Source organism: Cladophialophora psammophila (assembly GCF_000585535.1).
Source record: "Cladophialophora psammophila CBS 110553 chromosome Unknown aczJe-supercont1.4, whole genome shotgun sequence".
In the NCBI taxonomy this organism is placed as follows: Eukaryota; Fungi; Ascomycota; class Eurotiomycetes; order Chaetothyriales; family Herpotrichiellaceae; genus Cladophialophora; species Cladophialophora psammophila.
The window spans coordinates 707,093-732,836 of NW_006912925.1; the positions used below are offsets into that span (position 1 = coordinate 707,093).

The following is a 25,744-nucleotide window of genomic DNA, read 5'->3' on the forward strand; positions in this document are numbered from 1 at the left end:
AAGGCAGGCAAAGGCGCGAGGAACGATAGATAGGCACTCATTTCACGATTACGAGAATTTATGCTTGCAAAGGCCATAAACGACCGAGGGTCGACCATAGCGTCTGTAGATTGGGCGCCAGATTTTATGATGGAGCCAAAAGGCACATCTTTTTCACCACCTCTGGTTCATTTTGTACTTTTCGAATACAGATCTCTATATGGGTTGTTGTCGACGACCATGGCGCTCGTATTTTCTTTTGAAATAGCTCCCTGGTCTCCCCCCGAGTCTTATCGAATTATATAACTACGTGGCTACACACAATGCTAGGAGGCCACCCTCGGTGTTCTCCCTCTTTTCCTTCTCTTACGCGGGCACCGGGTTCGCTGCCGATCCCCCTCTCCCTTTCACTGCCCCTGCTTTCGCCCGGCTTGTCCTGCTGGTGCTGGTGCTGGTGGTGCTGGCGCTGGCGCCTTTGCCATCCCGTCTCCCCTTCTGCCTCAATGCCAGCTTCTTCATCTCGCCCTCGGTGCCGAGCCATCTGCCCTTGTCGCTCCCTACGGCCCGCGGCTGTCTCTGCTCGAGGGGCACGCCAAAGGGGCTGATGACCTCGCGCACAATGTACCGCACCCCCTGTTCCTTGACCACCCCGTTGCGGTCGCGCGGCCGATGTCTCTTGACCACCACCTGTCCGCGGCGGTCGCGCTCTTCCCTCATCGACGGGGGAAACGCGCCGAACCTGATCACGTCCCCCTCCAGGAGCAGGTTGTGCGGGTCGTGGACTAGGCTGTGCGTCGGGCGCGTGTAGTGTTTCTGGAAATGCGCGTGCCACACCTGGATCTGGCGCGTCACCCGCACTGTCTTTTGCATCGTCCCCACCCTGGACACGGTCCCCACCAGCGTAGGCGATGTAGATAAGAAGGCGGCATCCCGGGCGGCGATTTCGTGTGAGGAGGAGGAAGAAGGGTAGATCAGCGAGGGATCCCACGACGACGATGACGAGGTTGTGGTTTTCTCATTTTGCAACGAGGGTGGTGGAGTGGGTGGTGATTGTGATGAGCGTTGAGGGACAGAGGTAGAAGACGATCCTTTCGAGTCAGGATCCGTCGATGCGCGTGAGAGTATGCTCGGGGCAATGTTTGATCCGTCACCGCTTGATTTGCCCAGGATCATCGAGGCGTCGAGTCCCTCCGAAGATGCCGGCGGCGGCAGGTCAGTGATAGGCTGTGCTCGGTGTAGGAGACATGTTGAAGAGAACGTTCGTTGCTGCTGCTGCTGCTGCTGTACAGGGACTTTGCGGCATCGCGACGAAAGATGGCGATTCGTTCCTCGACTGGCGACCAGTGACGGTGCTGTCGACTGCGTCCGCAGGACGAGCAGCAGGCTCTGCGGTGCAGTAGGTCTTGCCCGACCGGCGCAGGCGCAGGCACAGGCACGCGCGAACGTCGTCGCAGAAGACGGGTTCATTATGACTGACTCCCTGAATGACTAGCCGGCTGGGAAACCACCGACCCTTCCTGCGTTCGTCTGCTCGTTCGTTCGTGCGGGCGTGGGTGCGTTCGTGCGTTTACCGGCGTCAAAGAGAGGATCGAGGATGCATTGGGGGAATGGCAATGGAGAAACCGAAAGCCAGCGGCCTCGATGCTATTATTTTTGGGGTTGTACGGCGCAGAACGGATGGCAAAAGAGCTCCTTGATGCTCGAACATGTCCAATGTCCAAAATTTTAGCGTGCATTGGATTCGGGGCTCCAGTCGGTGGAGCTGCTGGCAGCCTTGCTCAGCCTCGCTTAAGCCTTGCGGCGCTGGGCAGTCAAATCACAGCCGAGTCTTGCTTTCATGGAATGAAATTCGACAACAAGGCGCATTACTGGATTGTATCTCCGATGGCTAATCCTACAATGTTTTGCTTTTTCGCTCTCGAGGGAACCTTTCCCATCGGCCGTCTACCTCTCCTTTGCTGCTTCGAAACGCCATTCCCTAGCCGTCTCACACAATTGTGATCATGATGACTATGCCGCCCAAACATCCTTGCCGACGCCTTCTATCCAGTGGCCCAAATCGTTGACATTATTATCCCACTCCTTCAGCCGCTGCCTCATGCCCTCGATTTGGCTTCGTTCCAGTACTTTGGGCTGTACCCAGTTGATCCTCGCAATCTGGGCTACCTGGTCAATCTTTCCTCGCAGAAGTCCCAAGCTGAGGGCCTTCATAATCAAGTGCTCAATCTCATCGGGCTTGACATTCGTCTCTTGACTGATGGTCTTGAAAGTCATTGCACGGTCATGTGGAGGCCGCTTGAATACCAGCTCTGTCAACGCAGCCAAGTTGATCTTCTGCCAGAGGAACAATCGATGCGACTCGAGGATGGGATCTTTGCTGAGGTTATTGGACATCCGGTCGAATGCAGCGAGATCGCCTCGGTTGAAGGCAAACAGTAGGTCGCGCAGCCATGACTGAGGGTGTGGAGGCTTGAGGACGTCCAGAATGGGATGCAGCAGCAACTCCCCGAAGTTATAGATTTGGTCCGACACCAATGCAGCAATGGCCAGATTGTATGCTCTGTGCTGTCGTTGCTCGGCATTTAGCTCTGATTCGTCTATGCATGCAAGATACAGTAACGAGTTTCGGTAGTAGGATGTGTAGTCGCTCTCAGCTTGGTAATAGTCGGCATTGACTCGGTAGAAGGCAGCGTGAACCACATTCTCCACGAAATCAAATTGATCCAAAGTCTGTTGCGCCTTTTCTAATTGTTCCTTCGCCTTTGCTGCCTCTCCTAGCCTCAGATACACACTGGCCAGCTCGGTGATGGTGTAGACGTGCGCTTCTTCGGAATCGGGTCTAGCAACTCGATCGGCGAGAGTCTTGAGGAACTGGCTTCGTTCGGTGTCATCTGACGGTAATTTAGCATTGAGTTCTCAGTACCGACTCCTGGGGACGTACCCTTGATTTGCGCCGAGGCGCTCAATCCCAATTTGACGAGTTTGAGCTGGTTGATCTTGTCGGCGAAACTAATGATGAATGTGTTGTAGATGGGTAGTCTCTGAGCAGTACTCTCTGGATTCGAGAAGTATTCCAAAAGATTGTCTGTCAGTTGATGCCATAGCTTGCGTTCCCAGAGATCTTCGAAAGAGAGAAAGACATGTTGAAGTTCGGTGGGTGCTTCATCTCGTTGTTCTGCAAGGAAATTCGAGATTGCCTCCGGATCGTGTTTCTTTGACATGGCGATGCTAAAGCGGGAGGAAGGGAAGATGAGAACTCGAGTCGAATTCGGTTCCAGAATGTGCAGGACCTGTAGAAGACAAGAGTGGACAGACACCGTGTTGAAAATGGCAATCTATTAGTTGAGCGGCGCCCGCAGGCAATCGACGAGGCGCGTCAACGATCTAGATCACGTGCTCACGTCGCTTTGTGTTCCACTCCTACTTCGTATCACACCGCAGCGTTCACCGGCCCCTTTTTCTTTTGAAGATCAGCTGGCACCATCAAACAACGACCTCAAATGTTTAGGCACGCATTCAGGTGCCCAGCAACCGGCAGCTACTCAGGGTCATTGGATTCTGGGTGCTATCATCACCTAATGAGCAGTGCAACATATCCGACTTGCAGAGGGTTCTCTATGTGCCTCCGATGTTGTCGATCATGCATGAAATTGGTTTATGAACCCACCACCAGGAGCACGACTCCCTTGGAAGCAGCATTGCTCTTCACTCCGTTTATATTCTTGTTCCGGTGCTTGTGCCTACGTGTTAATGTCCAGGCGCACCATTTCTTCTTGCCAGCTTAGTTGTCACATGACTCGCTGGTCACGAGATCTTGACTTGGCGATCAAAACGGTCTCAATCGCTGTTACCAACCTACCCTCGGTTTCCCAAAGATTGATTTTCAAAGTCGGAGGCGTGACATACGAGATGCCTCTCGCTCTATGTTTTAACTACTGTTCTCAAAGCTCTTCTACTTAACCACCCTTAATGCATTACTGGCCAAGCAAACCATGTACAAGTTTGTTGCCACCAACGCCAATGTGTTCAGCCGGAAACGGAAACACCTGCCACGAGCTTGTGCTACTTGCCGGAAGAAGAAAAAACGGTGCAACCATGACGTCGGGCAAGAAGACGTGCAAGATCAACTCTCCTTGAGTCCGAATTATGGAGCAGTGAATGAGGTTCTTGGTGTGTCCCAGCAATCATTCCAGCAGCACCTTGATGGGGGACAATCGCCACTCAGTGGTTCCAGAACTGCGGCGTCAATCGATAAGCATGCAGTTATCAACGACTTGACGGCGGATCATGCAGAGCAAGGCCCTCCTACCGAAGCTGAAAGTGTGAACGATGGCCCACCTCTCGATTCAAGATTCATTGGGGACATGAATCCCGAGGGAGTTTTCCTGGCTGCAACGAGTCCAGAAAACGTGAGAGGGATGCCTAATGGGAGCAATATCGGGGTCTGGCTTGCAGCAAAGCTTGGAGATTCGCCAAATCTTCCCGAAAAATTGAAAGCGCCGCCGTCGAGTCTCCTCCACGGATTTACACCTCGTATTCAGAGAATATTCTTGCCCATTCTTGAGGAAGAGTGTTTATCAATTCTACCTCCTGCTGTACACTTCGACGCATTGTGCGCCCTTTATTTCGAAAAAGTCCACCCTATTCTCCCGATCGTTGACGAGGCCACGTATAGAAGCTTCTCCAGCGACAGCCCAGCCCGTATTCTGCTTGGGCAAGGTATGTGCTTGGCTGCATCGATGGATTTTTCTTCAAGAAGACACCTGGTCATAGCAGATGGTGCTCCGCTAATGTTCAAGGAATTCGGGATTCGCCTACTCGCTGCTATGAGGGTGGCAGTTGAAATTGGCATCGTGCTCGATAAGATCATTCTCACACAAGCGCTCGCGTTGATGTCGCTCTTCGTCGACGGGCCGGAAGGTAGCGAAAATTCATCTCTAATGATTGCGCGGGCAGTTCAGTATGTCTATTCGCTCGGTCTGCATGTTCCCGATCGAGATGGCGAGACTGATATCGAATATGCCCGAACTCTGTTTTGCTGCGTCTGGGCTCTTGACCGGCTAAATGCTGCTTCTCATGGTCGTGCGGTCGCCATGCATGAGAGGGACATCGCACGGTGTTTTCAAGAGTCATTCGCAAAGCAGGCTCCAACTTTCAGGCTCTTCTTACATGTCATTGAATTGCTTGATGGCGTCGTCAAACTATACCGCCCAAGGGCAACACCAAGCGAGTCGTCAGTCGACTTTGCTCTGTTTGAGGATCTTATCACAAGATGCTCTGCCACCCAAATTCCTACACACCTGCTAGGTACGTAAAGCTTCAGGGCTGTGTTGTCTCGATAGGGAAACCCTCTGACCTGATTCCTACGCTCAGCAACCATCGAAGTTCTTTATCACGCCGTCGCTATATTGTCTTTTCGTCCCCGTCCGGGTGACAATGGTGCCTTCGGTCCTACAGCACCGAGGACTCGGCAGATCTTGTCAGCGGAGCGGGCTACAGCTATGGTTGGACACGAGTTTCGCGACCAATTAGTTTTGCTCCCGTTTGTCCCTTATGCGGTGTCCTTATCCCTGAGTGTTAATTATCGAGAACTACGACGGAGCAAAATCCCCATGTACCGCTCGCGAGCCCGGAATGCCCTGGAGATGAATTGCCGGATACTGGAGACACTAGGCGAAATATTCTGGTCGGCCGCTGTCATGGCAGACATGGGGAATGTGACTCTTAAAGAACTAGACAGAGTCTATGCGAATGTTGCAGGAACTGAGCTCCGGAAAAGCCAACGACATGGGAATTTCACCGCAAAACAAGGTAAGCGCTATGGTATACAATTCTTGAGCTACAAAATACATCATGCTAGTAGACACGGCTGTTCCATGTCTAGCATTGCGTCGTCACACTCTCTGACAAGTCTATTGGAGCAGGCAATAATCCCTACTCAGGATCAAGACCAACATATGGTGTCTTAGACGCCAATTCAACCGTTTTCCAGGATCCAGGATTCTCCTACTTCAGCGAAATGCCAGAGCTGGATCCGTTTGAGATGTTTGATCCAGAATTCGACTTGGACGTCATCGACGCATGTCTGGAAGGCAACCTTGACCTCTCCTTTCCCACAAACCTACAGTGATCACTTCGCTGTAGTTGGCACTGCCTAAGACTCTGCTACTTCTCAATATCTCTCAAGATAAACGACATCCGCCGTGAACGTGCAGACAGCGCTGGTAGTGGATGTGGCTGCATCAGACCCAAGATATATCAACGCTTTTAGCTCATGCGGTTCGCGGTCTAGTCGGTCTGGCCGATTGTCATCAATTGCGGCAGTTAATACAGGACGAGTATGAAACGACCCAGAAATGACTGTCATTCCAGATATCTTTGCTTTTGTTCCCTTTTTGGTGCAACAAAATTGGGACTTGTCTCAGTGATGATATAGCTAGGGCTCATCAAGTATCAGTTTGCAGTCCAAGAAAGTTCAAGTCAACCGTGTAAAACATTGGCTTGCTAGTCTACTGGAGCCTACACTGCTGCCGCAGCCCTAATGTTCGACTCCAAAACCTTCACCAACAGACCCATGGGGCGAACTAGGGACATCTTGCGGGCATTAATTGCGAACTGAAGGGGATAGTCGGTCTCGGGCATCGCAACCTCGGGTTTGCCATGCCATGCCATTACTGATGCCTGGACTTCTGTCAGCCTCGACGAAATTGTCGGAATGCATCCTGCATCATCGACAGAAGGGACCACCAAATTCTGGACTCCTTGCTCGGCATAATGGGACATGTACCTCATGGCCTCGATGATCTAGTTGCACTATAAAGTCTCACGATCAGCCACCCTCTTCTCTAGCTATAACCTAACAAACCATACACCAAATACTCGCCTTCTTTTTAGCACAATACGGCGGACCCAACCTTGGGCCTGCGAGCTGTAATTCCCATGCTCTACATTTATCAACCGTCACTGGACCTCTCGCAACATCTCACACAGGACATGAGTGCGCACTTCTTCGTCGTCAACTTTGTATTATTGAGATACTAGGGCTCAATATATGGAGCCCTTGCGTTGAAAATTCTCCACGAGCTCTTGAGCGAGTTCTCCTTTCTCATTGACACCCATTTGGGCAGCAAAAGTGGTGGTCGGGACCCATCTGGACGATTTCCGAGGCGTGGTTTCCTCGAGCATGCGGTCTACTTGCTCAAGAGAGAGACCTGTTATACACAAGGATTTTCGGTCAGCAAGATAAGGGTTCATAGTGATGGGGTCACAGAGAAAAGGTCCAACGTACCCTTGGTCTCGTAAACGAGGAAGTATGCCCACCAAAAGCAGCCGCAGCAGAGCGCACCCCAGACGAAGAACACCTTGGCGCCCAGATTCCCTTGGTCGGGGTTGACCATGTAAGGTGTGATGACGGCGATGATGCAGTTCCAGAACCAGTTGGACGCCACTGACATTGCCACGCCTCGGGACCGGATGGGAAGTGGGAACATTTCCCCTACAACCACCCAGGCGCCGGGACCCCAAGTGGAGGCAAAGAAGAAGATATAGACGCAGATGAAGGCGATCTCGGCTCGGACGGTGGCCTGATTGCCGCCATCAACAGTCCCGACTATAGCGATGATAAATTGACAGATGACCATGCCAGCAGCACCCCAGATCAACAGCGGGCGGCGTCCAAACCGCTCAACTGTCCAGAAAGAAATTGGTGTGGAGCAAACGTTGACTAGAGTGGTGATCAGGGACATGAGGAATGGGTTCCTGATTGAGCCTATATCCAATCAGTCATTGAGTCGTTCTGCAGAAGCGAATTGGTGATTCACACCTAAACTTTGGAAGAAAACTGTGCCGAAATAAAAGATGAAATTGATACCAGTCCACTGCTGCATCATTTGAGCCGATGTACCGAGCAGAGTACGGCGGAGATTGGAGCCTGGATTGCGGATCGAGCCTTTGAAGCAGTTGAGCCAGCTTTGAACATATCCGTCCGTGTTTCCGATTGTTTTCATCTCGTACTCGTGATTTGCGATGATCTCTGCGAGTTCTTGTTGGATATATTCCGAGCTCTCTGGCTGTCCTCGGAGTCTTGCCAAGCTCCTTGTGGCCTTTTCCAGATTCCCGCGCTTCACGAAGTACCTAGGTGACTCGGGCAGGAAAGCCAGCCCGAAACCTATGAGCCAGTGTCAGTATTTCCGGACTCCTGGTGTGAAAATGTACTAACCAAGAATGAGGGCCCATACCCATTGCATGGCAATTGGGATACGGTACGATGCAGAAGTGGTGTAATTTTGAGTACCGTATACCACGCAGCTGGCCAGGAGAATACCAACAGTGATGCAAAACTGATAGCCGCTGACCATGGCTCCTCTGACCTTCCGTGGCGCGATTTCAGACATGTAGAGGATGATGATTGCCGAGACGAACCCAACACCCAGACCAGAGATGAGACGGCCCGCGACAAGGAGCCCATAAGCGGCAGCAGCCACTTGAAGGACAACGCCAACGGAAAATATGATACATCCCGCTATGATGGTATTTCGGCGCCCAACAAAGTCCGCAATCTAGCCAACCTATTAGCCTATTCTGCTGCTAATAGTTTGCATGGCAACGATTTCATCAAAAAAGAACCAAAACAGAAACGTCCTTTAAAGGAGAAATAAACTCACATCCCCAGCCACGACGGCACCAGTAAACGTCCCAGCAGATAATATGGAAACAATCAGAGACTGCCTCCACGCAGGAATGACAAAATTGCCCATCTCTTGGACAGAAGCTTCGGGCCCGGGATACGGTATGCCTGTAAACTGGTGAATGAAGGATCTCATTCCCATCACACCATTGACATAGCCAGAGTCGTAACCAAAGAAGATGCCACCGAAGGCAGCAAACGCGCAGATCAAGTAGGCCTTGAACGTCACGGGTGCCTCGATACGATCGACATCGACTGGTGCAACAAGGACGACACCGCTTGTAGGCATGGCGAAAATTAGAAACCTGAAGATGGAGATGTTGCAGCAGAAAGGCCGTGAGGTTTTGTGGCAGGAGCAATTGAGTAGGCTGGGGGGTTCAGGAAACAATATGTGATGGATTCGTCGAGAAAGGGGACACCATAGCGCTGTTATATAGTCCATGTCCGTCGGCCCATCCCCTACAATAAGGGGTCATTGTAGCGGACGCTTGAACTTGGACCTAACTCCGCAAATCGACTTCGCCTCAAATGCTCCAGAGCTCCTGCGCATCTCCGCCTGGAGCTGCCCCGGGGGGCTGTCGCGGAGGTTGGGGAACCATGTCAACCAATGTTAACCAATGTAGCAGCGAAGCGTACGTTCATCCAGCGGCAAACATTGTTAAGCGAGTAGGAATTTTATGAATCCAGGCGGAAACTTACTGTTTTGGGAAACCACCGCTCCGACGAAAAAGGGGCCGCCGGCCTCGTTGTTGGCAAGGCTGTGCGGAATTCCTTTTTCGTCGTTTGCGACCCGTTCATATTACGGAATACAACAAGGCAGAAAATAGGGAAAGTAAGGGCATATACATATATCGTGAGAAGAATCCAAGGACTCAGATGTGGGAGAATCCATCCAGCATATCAATATTTTCTAGGCCCTGAAGCTTTGATTGCCCTGATTGACATTACAGAGGTCAACATGCTTGTTCAGGGTGAGTACTTCCTCGGCTTCCTACAAGTGGAGCATCGTTAGGACAATGCCACTGACTTTGATCGCCTAGTCCTCTTGGGAACTGTAGCGGTGGCTATTTTCATTCAACCCATACTAGTCTACCTACTGGATCTCAAAGGTCTCAGGAAATTTCCAGCGCCATCCTATGCCGCTCTCTCGTCCTTGTGGCGCATCTCTCACAATCTTCGCTGTCGACACTTTCTCGCCATTCACCAGGCACATGAAAAGCTCGGCACACATGTTCGGATTGCTCCAAATCACGTTTCCATCTCCGACCCCTGTGCCGTGAACGAAATCTACGGCCACGGTGCCAATCTCTTGAAAGATGCCTTCTACGACGGCGGGGCGGGTCAACATAGGAATATGGCCGACGCCAGAGTGAAGTCCGAACATCAGCTCAAGAGAAAGACCTTGGCTCACATCTTCGCGCAAAAGACCATTGCAGGCCTCGAGCCTGTCATTTCTCGGGGCATTACCAATCTGGTGAAGCAGGTGGACAAACATGCTGCTTGCGGTGTGGACATCAACATGCGTCGCTACCTTAACTACTTCACCATCGACGTCTTTTCAAATCTTCTCTATGGGGAGCCGCTTGGCTGCCTAGACAGGGGGGATGATGTTGTCAAAGCAGAGACTCCTGCTGGCAGGGTTTATGAAGTCCCTTTCATCAAGACACTACACAACGCTACCATCATCGGCACAGCTCTTGGAATGGAAGCTACCTTGCTCCCTCTCTCGAAGAAATTGTTTGCGTGGCATTCCTACAAGCAAGCAGGCGTCGATTACGAAAACATCATCTACCACAATACCAGAAAGAGACTTCAGAACAAGGATGCCGAAGGCGACATCTTCTCAAAGCTGCTCAAAAATGGGAAGGGAGAAGGCCTGAACCTTTCCCCAGGTCAGATTTTGGCAGAATGCGGCGTCATGATGAACGCTGGCACCGACACCACTACCGCCGCGCTGACTAACACCATCTATCTCCTCTACAAACACCCCAAAGTATTGGCCAAGCTGCGGGAAGAACTCGATGCTGCGGGCCTCTGTGGCGTCGTCCCGTCGTATGAAGCTGTGGCCAAGCTCCCTTATCTACGAGCATGCATTGAAGAGTCGCTTCGCTTGCGGCCTGCCAGTTCCATGGGGTTGCCAAGAGTTGTACCTCAAGGCGGGCGTGTTCTGGCCGGTGAATTCATATCAGAAGGCGTGACCGTCTCCGTAGGTTCCCTTCCGCCCGTACCTTGCGACGGTGACAGCTCCTAACATTTGCAACGTACAGGTACCAACGTACACTCTTCTTCGAAACCCTGACGCCTTTGAGAATCCGGCAGAATACAACCCCGATCGCTGGTCCACTGGCGACAGAGAGAAGATGGCTCAGTGCCATCTACCTTTCAGCACCGGGCCACGAGCGTGCATCGGCAGAAACATTGCTTATTTTGAACAACTGCTGGTAATCTCTACCCTTGTCCGCCTCTTCGACTTTGAATTCCTTGACAGCGGGTTTGAACTGGTCACACTTGAAAGATTCAATTCAAACCCTGGCGAATTGGTACTTTCTTGTTGTCGTCGGCGGATCTGATGGCCAGTCAAGCTCCGGTTGTTGGTGGTCGCCATACCTACAGGCATTGTCGTTGTCGATGGTTTCCACAATACTGAGCCGCCAAAGTATCTATCTCCAAGCTTTTATTGATGGACTTACTCAAGGTGGTAAGCGGTCTCGAGCTTGCTGTGGCCTACCCAGGTGATAGAAGGAACACGAAGAGGTATCCTTCTTACTTTCACCACCCATGGACTGCTCACTTTCTTCTTCAGGAAAAAGCGGCGGCGAAAGAATACCGCAAAGCAGGAAGTCGAATACACTCGTCAACGGGATTTGGATACTTTCATCGAGAAAAGATCTTTTCCGGAAGTTGCTGAGCTCGGCCCGCCTTGTGGCTTGAGACACATGGACGAACAAAATGTGGCAATGTATGCCGAACATCATGAGCTCCTAGAATCTCATTTCCTGCTGCCGCCGAGGGAGTTGAATAGGGCAAATCTCCGCGAAGTTTCGGGATCATCCAAGAATGAGCGGCCAAACTCAAGTGCGCAGGATAGCAGCCATACAACCTCGATATGAAGTCACGTGTCAAGCGGTATTACATGATCATGTACCTTCTTTTCGGGAGTGGAGGTACGTGGGATTACTTGCTGACGATCACGATCAAGAGTGTCCGCCTATGCGGGCAAGGACCCCGTGCCTCATCGTTACGCCCATCCGTCCAAGCTGTTGAAGGGTCAGCGTCTGATCGCAGCTGTGGGAGCCATTCGCTGGCGCTGTAAGCGACTTGTGAGAATGTGAAATAGAAGAAATGTAGAGGCGCACGCCATGACAAGCGAGGCCAAAGGGGGATAGACTGAGGACGGAAGTTGGGCCGGTGAAGACTGCATGTACACGTAGGCTTTTCTCACAAACGAGACGCAAAGCTGGCCACCGACCGCATGTCAACAGCACTGCCGTCCTGTCGTACTTCGATACCACTACACTACAGCATCAGAAGGGTAGTAGAGGTGTGTCAACTGGTGCCGCATAGGACTTTCGGGGTCAAAAGCCATGCCTCGCTCGATTTCGTTTCTCAAACCTCGAGGACGTCCAGCACATTCAATGCGTGAGATGGGCTTTAGGAGTCTCGCAAGCCCGACCTTGTACCATGTTGTGACTGAGTCGTGACGCCCCCAAAGCGCGCCGTATGAGCCTCGACGTGTATGTTGCGCAGCCGGGCGTGGGTCTGTAATCCTCGTCGATTTCGATGCATTGACCGAGCCTAATGGGAGCGGAATCTCCATCGCCTTTCCCGCCGCACTCAGGCTCGCAACACACAAGAGAAAACACAATGCTACGGAGTTTTAGATTTCAAAGCCTACCTAAACATCTATACAAGCATGGGCCGTAAGGGGCCTAGTTGCCTGCTGCTGCCTACTGTTGCCTGATGTCGGGCCGCATGCGTCAGCCATACCTAGAGTTTTAGAGGAGCCACAGTATCTGCGGTCAGGCACAATCGTTTGTCAACAATGCCTCTAGTGCCCGGCTGCGAATGTGAGCGATGACCTTGATGGGCCAATACTGTTGAATGAATGGTACATTGTGAGCGGCATCGAGTTCGACCAAGGGGGCCCCATTTGAGGGTGTCTGAAAAGCCCACATTTGGAGGAATGGGAAGAAAGCTGTACCGAACGAGGTGCGCGGCTGCGACGACTTGGAGGAACCTTCAGTGCTGAATGATTGTGCCGACATATAAAGTCCTGTCCTTCCAGTCGTAGATGAGAGACAGACATTCATTTCCATACGTCCTTGCTCACGTTTCTCAGCCGATGCAAGAGTCGATGTATTCGAGTCGATCGTTATGGCAACTAGACCACCATTACCACAAATCCAAGCCCTAACAGGAACAGGAATGGAACAAAGACGTGGAGATATTCGTTAGCGACAGTAAAGCAAAAACACAGCAGCGTAGATTGGAGAGTCGTCGACAAGTATCGTTTTGAATCACTCCACAAACTGCTCGCGCAGCTCGGCTTAATCGTTCCTCGCAAAGACGCCAGCACCTCAGAGCTCCGCATCGAAGAGGGTTCGCTCTGGGATGAGTCGCAACTCAAACAACTCGGCCTCGTCTGGCACCGTCTGCCCCCTTGGCCCGACACCTGCCGTGGCCTGGACTTGCTCAATAGGCAATTCTCGACCGTGGCCCTTAGCAACACTTATAACGACTTGATGGAATCCCTGGTCGCGCATAGCAGCATACCCTTTAAGCATGTTTACACTTCCGACATGTTCCAATCATTCAAGCCGAACCCCAAGGTATATCTCGGAGCGGCAGAGGAGATGGGCGTAAGGCCGGAGGAGTGTGGGGCTCGTGGCCGCGCATCTCAGCGATTTGAAAGGTGCCAAAGCGTGCGGATTCTATGCAATATATATTGACAGGCCGTTGGAAGAAAAAATCCAGAGTTGCGAGAGGAAAACATTCCGGACATGCGGATCAAACAGGATGAGAATGGGTTTGTTGCCCTTGCCGAGCGTTTGGGAATACCAGCTAGTTAAATAGTCGCCGACACTCGCCAAGTGTTGGATAAGGAATGGCCTTAGAACAATTAGAACTTGCCAAAAAGGGTCCTCCTCGAACGTGTTGAGGGGGCCGCCAAGGTCGGGGGATTGGGAGGGTGATCAATGCGCACGCGAAGAGGCGAGGCAGACTTTGACGGAGCCATAAGGGGGAATCGAGGGAAGCTCGATACGATAGAGGAAGATTCCTATAACGCGGTAGATGTTAGAGGTAGATCGAGGATCGAGAATAGAGGGTCTAGTATATTAGGGAGAGAGATACAGGCGGTATTAAAGGAAAGGACGATAGGTATATTAGGGCGCGCAGAGGTGAGGAAGTAAAAACAAAATAAGTTGGAAGAGAAGTAGAGAGGGATTAAGATAGGAGACGACGTTGAAAGCGGCCACCCGCCAAGCCTCTGGCGACATTGAGACAAGTCAAAGTCAGGGGGTTTTTCAGCGAAGCAAAGAAGCCGACACCGCGATAAAATATACTTTCGTTAGACTCTCAAATATACTATGAGCTATTGTCCTTAGGCTCGACAGCCTCGACTACAGGGCTTTTATCAGTATACTGCGTGATGACTTCTTCCAGCAAGGGTTGTTGTGCACACTCGGCCTGCGGATCCTCCACGACTATAGAGCCATCTTCGCCCTGGGAAAGAGTGATTTGTTTCCAGCCTTGAGCTTTAATCCACTCTTTTGTTGACCGGCAGCTACCTGTGCCTGTGCCAGACGGCTCCGCTTCGGGTGACTTGGTGTAGGGCTGCGAGGTCATGAGGCGCCCTGGTGACGTTCGGTCAAGATATCTGCGCATCTTTGTGGTGCCAGCTCGGCCCAGACACAAGACAACCAGGACGGCGATGAGGACGCAAAATGTCCCCAAGGCTGTCATTAACGCCGGGATGCCATACACCATGTGGTACCTGATACGTCGCTGGTATACGGTCACCGGAACCAACAAGCTCGCATCGATGTCCTGCTCCGAGCTGCCGTCGCGTTTCTGGAGGTTTCCCTGCTGCTGCTGCGGCTGCTGCAAACTTCTCGTCCCAACGACCGAATTTGCCGCCACGTCCGTCCAAATAAGATTCAATATTTTAGCAGCGGTTGCTGGAGTGCGAGACAAATCCTGCCACAGCCTATACATGGCCAGATTCGTTTTGCCGGAATAGTCCATAATGGTGCCGTAATATGCGGAGCTGATGCTATAGAGGGCCGCAAGAGCATCGGCGTGGAAATCGACACCAGGCAGGTTCTGATAGCCAATGGACAGCGGACCTCCGCCCCCTCCACCAACATAACCAGGCAGATAAAGGAATTCTTTTCTCAACGCGGTGACAGACACATTACCTTGGTCGGGTCCCGACAGGAGACCCCACAAGATGTGAACTTCCGAGATTACCTGGTCTGTCTTCTCAACCCCCCACAGAGGCTTGGAAGACTCGTTGACGTATACCTTGTCAGATATGTTCGTGACCTTCAATCCTGAGAGGTCGTCGCTTCCATTGAAACGAAAGGAAACAGTCTTGATCAAAGCTTTCGTGGTAGAGATGCACGAGTAAAGCGGGATAGTCCAGTTCGAGCCAGGTTCAAACACAACAGACTCGCTCCCGTCTCTTCGCCGTGGCGCTCCATATAGCAGTCCACATGCAGCCGCAAAATTGGTGATGTTGGCAATATCCTGGCCACCAGCACCTTGACAAAGAAGTCCTGCAATCCGTTACTCAGCGAGCAAAAGAAAGAACCTCAGGGATTTGGACTTACCAGCGCTGGAGAAGTTTGACTGATCGATCCCGAAAGGATTTGAATATAGCGGTGGGACTGATGGAAGGTCGGATGGCAAGGAAAAGTTGTACAGAGAACTGGTGTTATCATAGATTCCCGTTCCCTGATCCAAACCATTCAGATAATATCCATACAGCGTTGATGTAGTGAGGATATCAGGACCCAGAGAACTTGACATTCCCGAGAGTCCAGTTGAATTGGGGCTCATGAGTGGAAATGTCTTTCCGACGTGTGAGTTGAGGTATTCAAAGGCATGAGAGCCCGGCTCGCTTTGATTGGCAAAATCCGTCACGTTCATGAATGCCATGGACCAAGCATTGTTTATCCAAGCCGCCTTGTATGCACGCAAATAGAGCTCTGGGCTTTTCTGCGTATCACCCCGGTCCCAAACTGGATATTTCTTGATGAGATTGGCAAAGCCCCCTCGATCTGTCAGCACCAGATCTGAGACTTGATTCGTAGAGGAACCGTAACTGGGGATAGTGAAATCCAAGGTCAGGTTTGTATCGACGCAGATTGACTCGGGCTCAACGAAGAGAAGATCTTCAGACCATGTGCTGCCGAATGGTGACATCGGCGGTGCACTATGGTTTCTGAAGCCAATTCCACCATTCTTCATATCCACCACTAGGCCTTCAATGGCCACATAGTCGTCTTCCAACACCATGGTCGAAATCTGTCGGTATGCAGTAATAGGGTATGAAGATCCGTTGTCCGGTGCTAGTGCGTTAGGACTATCGTTGATTAGAGACCAAGTGTATGATCTTGATTGAATGTCAAATATGCTTCCGACAGATTTGTCCATGGTTGAAAGGCCGCTTTCGAACACATCAATCACATATTGGTGTACATGAGAATCGTAGTCATCGGCTGACCAGTATTCTCCTGTGGCATTACTGAAATAAGTTATAGTCTGAGGTGAGTTTGGACAATTCACCGGGCTGAAGGCTCCGCAGATGCGGCTCCAAGGAAGGTCGGTCCTTGGAGGAGTCCCGTAACCAAATTGGGACTTATCGGCAACATAATGGAACGTGGAGGGGGTTGTGCTTTGGCTCGAGAGGATGTCTTGGTGTAGGCCGAGTGGTGTTACGATGGCAGCAACACCGATCAAGATGGTGAAGAGAGTCTTCAGCGTCGCAATGGCCACGACACGTACAGGTACTCTTGAGGTCGCTGCAGTGTCCCCGGAGAGAATCGTCGGCCAGTAGGAGGAATGCAGGAACCGACCGACAACAGACCTAACAGAGAGATCAACCGAGACTCTTCGTTTTGGACAAATAGAGCTTCCACGTACCAAGTAACTGCCGTCGCAGTTGCAGCCGAATTCTTTTCCCTGAGGACCCCAAGAAGAATGACCGGCAAGGCCGTGGGAACGAATATCTGGACTGAGTCAAGCAATTAGCCGTCTGCCATCCGCGACTGAGGCTCGTCACACTGCATACCAACAAAAATGGCAGCAGCGATGATGCCAGACACGTAGCCGACAGTTAGATTGTTAAGGTCGATCATGTTGACGAGATATGAACCACCATTCTCACACAGTATTTCCCAGGTAGGATCCCGCGCAAGAGCTGCACGAGGATCAGAGTCCAAGGAAAGACACTCCCATCATCAAGGCCTAGGAGCCTCTGGATGATGTTGGTGTACTCATTAGAATTGATATCACTCAAAATGCCCATGAAGCGTATTTCATACTGTCCCTTACCTAACAAATATTGCAGGGCGTTGACGTGATCAAGGGGTTGACCAATAACAAGGTCAACTCATTGGCAAAACCCGAATACGAGGACTAGTCAAGACTAGTATACCTGCCATTTCGAACCGTTGTTACAGAAATGTAGGTTAGACAAGCCTGGACAAGCAACGCCTATCCAGTATAAATTGGCCCGTCGCAACCTTGTCCCATGGCTTGTCGATCGTCAGGTTTTGTGTTCGCTGTGCGCTTCGAGGTGTCGCACGGATTTCATTACAGACCGTGGACTACCCTTTCCTCACCATCTTGTGTTCTTTGTTCTTTCGAGATTTTTGCTATTAGAGACCTTTGAGGAGGAATCGAATATGGAGATGTAGGATTGTGGCATCTTCCCCTTTCCGCCGATGTCGATCGATCAAAGCAGCCCAAGAACTATAGCGATATGGCCGAGACTCGATGAAACACGTCTAGCTGAGTTTACAGGGGTGTCCCATGGCGGTTGAACTTTGCCCCTGTCAGGGCCAACTCTAACGGTGAACGTCTCTTTCTGAGAGTATGCAAAGTCCAGTGACATTGTGTACTCGGGCAGTCTCGTGCGAAAAACCTATGTACCCTCCTTCGTCCGAATCTGAGTAATAGTCGCTCGCCGCTTTGCTCACCCTCCGCTCACCTTCTGCTTCCTGAGCGATCACTGAGCATTCCCGGAGTCTTCCTAAGCCTTTGGGTCATCCTCTCTTTCTTCTCCATCACTATACCAACTTTTATTAACTTTAGACGATGGGACCTGTTTGAGATGCTGGGGGATCCCAATCTACCCCCCTTCATGATGTGCTTGAACTGGTCTCCTGGTCTCACTTCGGCGGCTATCGTGTTACGGTAAGACGGAAGGTGGCAGCGATCCTCGTGATCGCCAACTAGCCGTGTTTGATGGCCATTCTACTAGCCATTGCCAGAACGATCAACACCATCGTTCATGCTGTCGGTTCAGGGGGATCTTCAGGGGTTACTTTCGTCACCCAGGCCAAATGTCTATATAAACAGGAAATAAATCGCTGAAATGGCGGCTAGACAGATAGCGAGCTACTATGACAGGACGCTCCGCCTTAAACTCCAGGACACAAGTCAATCCAGCAAGGGGAAAAAAGGAAGGAAACGAAGAGTGAGAAGGCAAAGGGGTAAAAGCGACGGATGCGTCGGTCGCGTAACGGCCGTAAGGACCAAAGTGCGTAGTTATGCTGGTCTTTGTTGTTCTTTCGAGGCTATACAACTTTGCCAGCAAAAAGTCCAACAGGGTGTTAATAACCATCATTTGAAAAATCTGAGGGCGACTCCTCAGTAGTTGTAGAGTTCACCCTCCATCCGCCAATCCTGCTCGGGTTGCAGTATCGGCCACTTGTTCAACTGGACGATCTGCTTACTGCATCCGACACAGGAAAGTGTTGAATGATCAAAAGGTTGTCCTCCGTTATTCAGTACGGGGACTACGGTAGACTATATAGACAGTACTGGGTGGCTGGGCTGGATCACGTGACTTCCCAACCCTTAGTTTAACAGAAAGCTCTCCTCATAAGCTGCAAGCACCACCTTACAAGCAGGGTACTTTAACTCTGCACGGTGGGAGACGACATATTTCACCGCAACAAGTACAAAATGCCACGGAAGGCGAGGTACAAGTGGGATACTTCCACCAGGTGAGGCCTTTCTCGATGGCCAGATGTCGATTGCCGTGCGCATTGTCCTCGGCCTGGAACCGTTCAGCCTCGTTCCTGCCAGCAACGTTTGAGGATGGCTTCCATATGGACAGCCTTTGGCACTAGCACTCGTCACTTTCTAGTAGCGGGGAGAATTCCAAGCTCTCAAATTTTGCTACCCACCTGTGCTTCCTTCATCAACTATGCCAGCAAATGGAGCTTTCTTCCATCGCCGCAACTCCCCAAGAACCGCAAATTCCACGACTTCCTCGGCCCGCGTCAATCCCTCACAACCACTGCGCTTTTGATGAAGAGTCCGTCGACCGCAACCTTGACCAGGAATCTCGCCACACTAGCAACACTTACGCTGTCGGTCATGCGCATCCCATCACCCTTGCTGCCCAGCGTTTGCACGTCCGTCTTCATGTCGGTCGGCGTCTGCATCGGATCGTCGAATCGCAGCCTCGAAGCCCTCACAAGAGTCCAATCCATCTTCGTCAGCCGAATCTCCTTGTCGACGAGGCCGTGATCCTCGAGCGCGTACTTGATGTTGGTCCACGCCATGAATGCCTTGCTCAGCCACGGTAGTTCAGCCCATGAATCCCCGACACCTGCTGTCGACATCACTACAATGCGATAAATGGCGGCATGGCCCAGGACCTCGCAAACATTGGCGCACGAGTCGGCCAGGAAGCGAGGAGGTGAGACCTGAGGCGCGAACGGGCTGTCGGACTTGCGGACTGTGTTCAATGTGATGATCGCTGCAGAAGGTGTGAGAGAAGGCGCCGCGTAGAGGGCGCTTTTCAGGTCGGATTTCGATAGTGGCGAGCCAATGACGACGGTGAGGCCAGGACGGGCGATGAGGCTGCCAGAGGTACGTACGAGGGCTACCGCTGTATGACCTTGAGAGAGTAATTCGGATACGACGTGCTGGCCGGTCCGTCCGGTCGCGCCGAGGAGGAGGAAATGCATAGCTTTCGACGATGGAAGGTACCGTTGAGTCCTCGTTTGCTTGAGCTTGTGGAGAGACGAAGAGGCTTCGTTACAAAAGGGCGACGGGGTTGCGCATCCATTTATGAAGTTGACCGCCATGGTCGGTATGGGGGGGGCCGATTCAGAGACAGGGTGTCCCTGATTGGTTTGTTCGGTCTGTATACTTCAATGGTAGCCGCATGCAATCTTATGCACGCACGCCGACCGACTCGTTCCTCCTCTTTCCACCCTGGAATGCGCTAGGTGATGTAATTGAAGGTGTGAGAGCGTGCAAGAGCGTGATACATGAATGAAGTGTGCAGAGTCTCTGTCCAACAGCGTTCGTTAGCGCCGCCGGCTTTCCCCTGCTCGACTTGCTAGCTATGTAGTTCGCGAATTCCATTGATTGAGAATAGAGACAAGGAATCAGGTGCGTGGCTCTCAAAGATTGCGCCACTTTGCCATGAACATCAGTGCACTTTAGATCGCTCCCCTCGACCACTTCTAGTCCCACTGCACGTTCTATAAGCCTTTACTCTTTCGCCCACATTGTTCGCTACGCTCTGCAATCGCTCGTTCTCGGTCCGAAACTCGGCATAAAGATCTGGTGAGGAGTCTAGTGTCCCCAAGAGAACGATTTTCAGTATCCGGTGAAAGAAGCGCATGAAAGACACTGAAATAAGCTCGGGGCCAGGAGGTCTGATCTGCGTCTGAACGAGTTCAAGATCAATAAGCCACGATTCTAAGGAGTCCAGCAAAGCTGCCTTCTCGGATAGTAGTCGAAGAGCGTTTCCCACCGATTCGACTTGTGACACTTTGCCGAGGAATTCAAGCGTCGATGCAGCGATCCTCGTAAGCTCTGTCCGCATGTCGGGTGCGATCGTGCGAAGAGTGCGAGATTCACCAGGCTGTTGACGAGGCGAGATGAAACATTCAGACACCGTCGTCCCGCCTATATCGGCAGTGGCTGGAGGATCCGCGAACTTGCATGGTGCAGCAAACAGCTTGATGATGAAAACATCCAGGAAGGGTAGTTGGTCATGGTGTGCTGGCACCAATTTATTCGCGGCAACAAAATTTGGCCTTGCCCGGTACTCGTGCATGATCCTGAGTCCCCGAACGATGTGCTGGGCCATGGCAGCGTAATTCTCCCGCACTTGCTCAATGCTGATGAAGACCTGACAGCAAAGTAATGCCGACTTCAACCCGTTGGAGCTCGGAGACGACATGTTAGACGCAAGACCCCCCAAAGCCATACAGTATTGCCGGAGGCCATAGTCATAGCTCGGGGTCTGCTGCGCGACAGACGCTGGAACGTCTCCGGACGTCTCGCGATCTTCCCGGAGAGTTCTGAGAGACAAGACTGCGTGTCGTATAGCCGGATCAGTCAAGCTGGCTTGGAGGACCTGCCTGGCTTCTTCATCACAGTCCAGCTTCACATCGAACATGGTTTTGGTTGAGAAGTAACGATTGAGAAGGTCGATGTCCTGAGGGGGGATCTCAGTTAAGGGGGGCCGGATGGCCTGTAAGCCAACCCCTGACTTGAGGCCGCCAGTATGGGTGCTGTTGATGGTCTGACTGATAAAAAATCTAAAGGGAGACTCATAGCCATCGCAAGTACGACCAGTGTCGACACATTTTTGGCAAGACGGCTTATTCTCGTCGCATTTGACCTTTCTTCTTCTATTGTTGAGTGAGCACAGTCACTAGAGAGCTGACCTCCCGTTTAAATTCTCATTCTTGGGGTGTAGACCGGTGATGGAATTTGGGACTGACCTGCAGGTTACACAACCAGTTTTCACCTTGGTTTTACATTGGATGTTCCGTTTGCGAGCGACAAGGCTTCTGGCCATCGTTGGACCGGGGGGGACACTCACGCTTGTCGCTCAACACCCTCCAGACGAGAGGAAGAATCGTAGCAAGCAAGAAATCCGAGCAGATGAATCAAATGATGCAACTTAATTCATCACCAAGCGTGTCGTCGAGGTCTGCGGAGCAGGCTTCAGCGCTAGCTCGATTGGGTAGCGAGAGCGAACCCACCAACCGCACGTGCTGCTGGAAGGGTGAAATGAGACACGAAAGTGTATTAGAACTAGCTAAATCTATGTGGGCTGGGAGGCTACTCTGATGGGCCATAATTACTAGTGGTCTGGCTTATTTCACAGAAGGGCTTCATCCTTCAGCCTTCTCCCAGCACACTCCGTATTCCTGCGACTGATGCCATCGTCCAGCTAGGTCTTGATGAACTGCTCCACATTCCTGCGACTGGCGCGATTGTCATAGCTGCGTTCCGAGGCCCAATTGTCTCGACCGGCTTATATATTGAGTGGCTGACCCGATCTCTCTCGAAATGAGTACTTGCACATGTCGAAGCTCCTCACCAACAGCCCTGGATTCGTGTCGAAACTACTGCACAGCTCGAAAATGCCAGCTTTTACTCTGTATGGCTCTCGCGGTTCGACCAACACCGATCGTGTCCGCCTGACTCTCGCCGAAGGTGGCTTCACGGATTACGAACTCGTGCTTCTCAACCTTCAAAAAAGGGAGCAGAAGGTGGGTGAACCGTTTCTCCTGGAAGACGACGCGGCTTCTCCTTGCGTGAGCAAATTGTATATCGCTAACGCCGCTGCACCCAGTCCGAAGAAAACATGAAACGTCACCCGTGGGGCAAAGTACCCGTCATAACGTTCCCCGGAGGGTTCACTCTCTACGAGAGTCGCGCAATCTGCAAATACCTCGCAAGGAAATACTCCTTTCCACTTCTACCGCCGGACTCCGACGTCGAGGCTGCAGCGCTGTTCGACCAGGCGCAGTCCGCAGAAATGCTCTACTTCGCAGAGCCTGCAGGTAGAATCGCATTTGAGAAATTTGCCAAAAAATTCATGGGGCTGCCTCCCGATGACGCCGTTGTTTCAGATGCACTGCGGTCGGTCGAGATGTTTTTCGATGTTGCAGAACGTCTCTTACAGCACAAAGACTATATGGCGGGAAATGCCTTCACTCTCACGGATATCTACTACACTCCACTGATCCAAAGACTTTTCGCGTGCGGGTACGGAGATGTCATCCTCAGTCGCAAAGCTGTGAGTGCTTGGTGGGACCGCTGCATGAATAGGCCAGCCATACAGAAGATATTGGCCGCTGACAAGGAGGCTGTGGCTGCTGCTAGTAAATAGCCTATTCTATATGTATTTAGTGAAAAGATGCTACCGCGTGCTGTGGACGATCACGAATCCTCTAATTAGTTTATCGCTCAAGACTCTATTCCTAATATGAAGATAATTTCGTCTTCGCTCGGGAAGCGCTCAGTCATAGTCAGCCAAAGGCTCAGTTAGAGCTCGGGTTAAAGCGGCCTTCGCTCACCCTCTAGGATAAAACCGTATATGGCAGATAGGTCCTTCGTTCTCAAGCAATATGGGCACCTGTTTAATCCATATACGGAGCCAGGTAGTGGCTCAGCTCAAACCAAAACAAGCCCGGCTTCCTCATCCGCTCTCCGCCAGAAAGTGCACAAAATTGACTCCAACCGGGTCTGGTATGTCGCCGAAAGATCTTGGAAAAGAGCGATCTTGTACAAGATATTTGGGCGTTTTGACGGCTGGTGAACTTTGAAAAGTAGCACTAAAAGGGCGAAGACCATTGACACAACCGTCCTGTTGGCGAAACTGCACATCAAGTCAAACTGCTCAAGAATTGTATCGGATAGCGCTTCGGCGTGATCCACGCACGTTGCGGGGGATGTCCGAGTCGATCCCCGATCAACAGTAGACTGTGGCCAAAGACTTGCATCTGCGAAAGCATATGTGCCAGAATATGTTTTTGGTCCGTATATTCAACTTTGTCAGGTCTAAAGTTTAAGTTAGTGGGTTACGGAGCGTTCAAAAAGTCTCCCACAAAATCAGCCACCTCCTTCGGTTTCTCGACCATGGGTAGATGTCCCGCGCCCTCGACGAGCTTGAAAATAGCCGTGTTCCCTTCTGCCGAACCCAGCTCTTTCGACAGCTTCTCCATGCCCTTTGGCAGCACGCCGTCGCCGGCACCAACCAAGAACGCGCCTCGGCCCTTGTACCCGGCCAGGAGACCCGTGTAGTCGTAGTTGAACAGAGTCTCGACGCCCCGACGGAACTCAGGTAGCGAGTTGGTGTAGACCATGCGCTTGACGCGGGCGATTTCCGGGACGAGCTCGGGATTGTCGTAGGATTCGGGCACGAACCACCGCCGCACCGTCATCTCCGCGAGCTCTTCGCCCACGACGGCCTGCGGACTGGCGTCCGGGGACTCGTCGCCAAACAGAGACGCCAGGCGGAGCGTGGTGCCCTCTTTCGCGGCCACGGCGATCCGCTGGCCCCAAGTGTCTTTGTTGCCGGCGGGTGATTTCGCGGACGTGTCGCACGCGACGAAGGCCTTGATCCGCGACGGGTATTGGAGGGCCGTTGCTAACGCGGTGACGCCGCCCATGGACACGCCGACGAGGCCCGCCGCTTGAGGAACGCGCAGGGCGTCCAGCAACTGGATGATGTCGGACGCCTGTAGGTCCACAGTCACGGGGCTGGTCGTGCCACTGGGGATGACCCTCCCACGGGCTAGGAACCGGAGGACGCGGTACCTTTGATTTTGTGGGCGAGAAAAAAAGTGCACGAGGAAGGCGTCCCAGATGCCCCAGGTCGTTAGGACCGAATTGACCAGCACCAGGACCGGGGCGTTGGGTTCGGAACTGCCTTCCAGGCGGAAGGGCAGGACTGCGCCGTCACGTGTGGTGACTGTCGATTCTATCGCTGAGCCATATGGCGAAATGTTTGGGAGCGTCCTGGTGACTCCGTCTGGCGACGTCCACGGTGCCACGATTGCCAGGTGGCGAGCTGCAGTTCCAAAGGTGTAGAAGAGTTCATACGTGCGTGCCTTGCTGTCCGCAACGTCCACGGGTAGCGCTTGGAATGTGGGGAGTAATGCCTTGGGGTCGGTGGACGGCGTGAATTCGTTGATCAGAACAAAATCGACCTGTCCGTCTTCGCGTGGTTCAAGATAGGACGTCTGGTACCACGACGTCCTCCTCCAACCGGGGATGTCTTGCACCTTTGGGAGGACAGTGGTCTGGATCCAGTCCCCAACGCTCGAGACTTGTTCCGGAGCGAGGAGCAATCTGAGTGTGGTCAGGGCATTCCCTTGTTCGTTCTCCCGGAAATTTTCTGGCGCTTCGAGTTTCACGAAGGTCTTGTCGTTGACCCGCTCGCCGACAAAATCCAGCGTCAACCGATCCACCCAGATCTGGGCCATGACGTCGATTTCTCGCCGCGTTTTGCCGGGTGGTGCTCGCAGATACTGGTATGGCTGTTCGGTGAACTGGTGCATGTCGGTGGCATCGTAGGTGGCCAGGAACTCGGGATGGGCGCGAGTGCCGGCATTGGGCTCTGGCAAGTCTGTGGCTCGATATCGAAACCCATTCGGCATGAACGACAGGCGGGTTCGATTGGGTCCATGTTCATTGTTGTACCAGTCATGGAAGAGATCGAGCGACAATGTCTCCTTGGGCTGCATGGTCACGAACAGCAACCCGCGAACGGGGCTTGAGGAGGGCATGACGGCAACTCACAAGGCCCCGTTGTCAGTTGAAACCGAACCAACACAATGTGAGAAACTGTCTCTTCCACGTCGCCCGTGGCGAGACCGTGGGTATGTAGCGGTAATTTACTCTGCCTTGGCCCTTTTCGTGATTCAAGTGGCACCACAGACACATTCAAGTGTTTCTCCAGAGAGCCTCTGTGGACATTTACAAGTAGGCAATACAATCTGAGAAAATCTTCGAGATGGTCACGGCAAGTGTGCGTGAAGTGTACCAAGTATTTGCCGAACTTCGATGCCTACGGTCCTC

General features: G+C 52.1%; 11 protein-coding genes across 11 annotated transcripts; 4 read left to right on the forward strand and 7 right to left on the reverse strand.

Moving 5' to 3' along the window:
- Positions 1-345: 345 nt before the first annotated feature.
- On the reverse strand, positions 346-1,446 carry A1O5_03176 (uncharacterized protein; the record flags this gene model as incomplete). Its single annotated transcript, XM_007743789.1, has 1 exon — positions 346-1,446. One exon carries the CDS (start codon positions 1,444-1,446, stop codon positions 346-348), a length of 1,101 nt encoding a protein of 366 aa, XP_007741979.1.
- Positions 1,447-1,989: 543 nt separating this feature from the next.
- A1O5_03177 (26S proteasome regulatory subunit N9) lies at positions 1,990-3,200 on the reverse strand (the record flags this gene model as incomplete). Its single annotated transcript, XM_007743790.1, has 2 exons — positions 1,990-2,870; positions 2,921-3,200. The coding sequence occupies 2 exons, from the start codon at positions 3,198-3,200 to the stop codon at positions 1,990-1,992; spliced, it is 1,161 nt and encodes a 386-aa protein (XP_007741980.1).
- A 771-nt stretch (positions 3,201-3,971) lies between these two features.
- Positions 3,972-6,109, forward strand: A1O5_03178 (uncharacterized protein; the record flags this gene model as incomplete). Its single annotated transcript, XM_007743791.1, has 3 exons — positions 3,972-5,286; positions 5,353-5,790; positions 5,904-6,109. The coding sequence occupies 3 exons, from the start codon at positions 3,972-3,974 to the stop codon at positions 6,107-6,109; spliced, it is 1,959 nt and encodes a 652-aa protein (XP_007741981.1).
- A 914-nt stretch (positions 6,110-7,023) lies between these two features.
- Positions 7,024-8,954, reverse strand: A1O5_03179 (uncharacterized protein; the record flags this gene model as incomplete). Its single annotated transcript, XM_007743792.1, has 5 exons — positions 7,024-7,190; positions 7,268-7,747; positions 7,802-8,146; positions 8,198-8,537; positions 8,643-8,954. 5 exons carry the CDS (start codon positions 8,952-8,954, stop codon positions 7,024-7,026), a joined length of 1,644 nt encoding a protein of 547 aa, XP_007741982.1.
- Positions 8,955-9,623: 669 nt separating this feature from the next.
- A1O5_03180 (uncharacterized protein) lies at positions 9,624-11,235 on the forward strand (the record flags this gene model as incomplete). The annotated part of the gene is made up of 3 exons (XM_007743793.1): positions 9,624-9,636; positions 9,706-10,871; positions 10,933-11,235. The coding sequence occupies 3 exons, from the start codon at positions 9,624-9,626 to the stop codon at positions 11,233-11,235; spliced, it is 1,482 nt and encodes a 493-aa protein (XP_007741983.1).
- A 1,914-nt stretch (positions 11,236-13,149) lies between these two features.
- A1O5_03181 (uncharacterized protein) lies at positions 13,150-13,725 on the forward strand. The gene is made up of 2 exons (XM_007743794.1): positions 13,150-13,218; positions 13,264-13,725. Exon 2 carries the CDS (start codon positions 13,408-13,410, stop codon positions 13,612-13,614), a length of 207 nt encoding a protein of 68 aa, XP_007741984.1. The 5' UTR covers positions 13,150-13,218; positions 13,264-13,407; the 3' UTR covers positions 13,615-13,725.
- Positions 13,726-14,251: 526 nt separating this feature from the next.
- On the reverse strand, positions 14,252-17,028 carry A1O5_03182 (uncharacterized protein; the record flags this gene model as incomplete). The annotated part of the gene is made up of 4 exons (XM_007743795.1): positions 14,252-15,444; positions 15,499-16,757; positions 16,814-16,904; positions 16,962-17,028. The coding sequence occupies 4 exons, from the start codon at positions 17,026-17,028 to the stop codon at positions 14,252-14,254; spliced, it is 2,610 nt and encodes an 869-aa protein (XP_007741985.1).
- Positions 17,029-19,182: 2,154 nt separating this feature from the next.
- Positions 19,183-19,995, reverse strand: A1O5_03183 (uncharacterized protein; the record flags this gene model as incomplete). Its single annotated transcript, XM_007743796.1, has 1 exon — positions 19,183-19,995. The coding sequence occupies one exon, from the start codon at positions 19,993-19,995 to the stop codon at positions 19,183-19,185; it is 813 nt and encodes a 270-aa protein (XP_007741986.1).
- A 350-nt stretch (positions 19,996-20,345) lies between these two features.
- On the reverse strand, positions 20,346-21,728 carry A1O5_03184 (uncharacterized protein; the record flags this gene model as incomplete). The annotated part of the gene is made up of 2 exons (XM_007743797.1): positions 20,346-21,465; positions 21,652-21,728. The coding sequence occupies 2 exons, from the start codon at positions 21,726-21,728 to the stop codon at positions 20,346-20,348; spliced, it is 1,197 nt and encodes a 398-aa protein (XP_007741987.1).
- Positions 21,729-22,299: 571 nt separating this feature from the next.
- Positions 22,300-23,051, forward strand: A1O5_03185 (uncharacterized protein; the record flags this gene model as incomplete). Its single annotated transcript, XM_007743798.1, has 2 exons — positions 22,300-22,428; positions 22,512-23,051. 2 exons carry the CDS (start codon positions 22,300-22,302, stop codon positions 23,049-23,051), a joined length of 669 nt encoding a protein of 222 aa, XP_007741988.1.
- Positions 23,052-23,742: 691 nt separating this feature from the next.
- On the reverse strand, positions 23,743-25,452 carry A1O5_03186 (uncharacterized protein; the record flags this gene model as incomplete). The annotated part of the gene is made up of 1 exon (XM_007743799.1): positions 23,743-25,452. One exon carries the CDS (start codon positions 25,450-25,452, stop codon positions 23,743-23,745), a length of 1,710 nt encoding a protein of 569 aa, XP_007741989.1.
- Between the last annotated feature and the right edge of the window lie 292 nt (positions 25,453-25,744).

Excerpts from the sequence above, each read along its gene's own strand:
- A1O5_03181 (XM_007743794.1), top strand. The coding sequence starts at position 13,408 with ATGGAATCCCTGGTCGCGCATAGCAGCATACCCTTTAAGCATGTTTAC.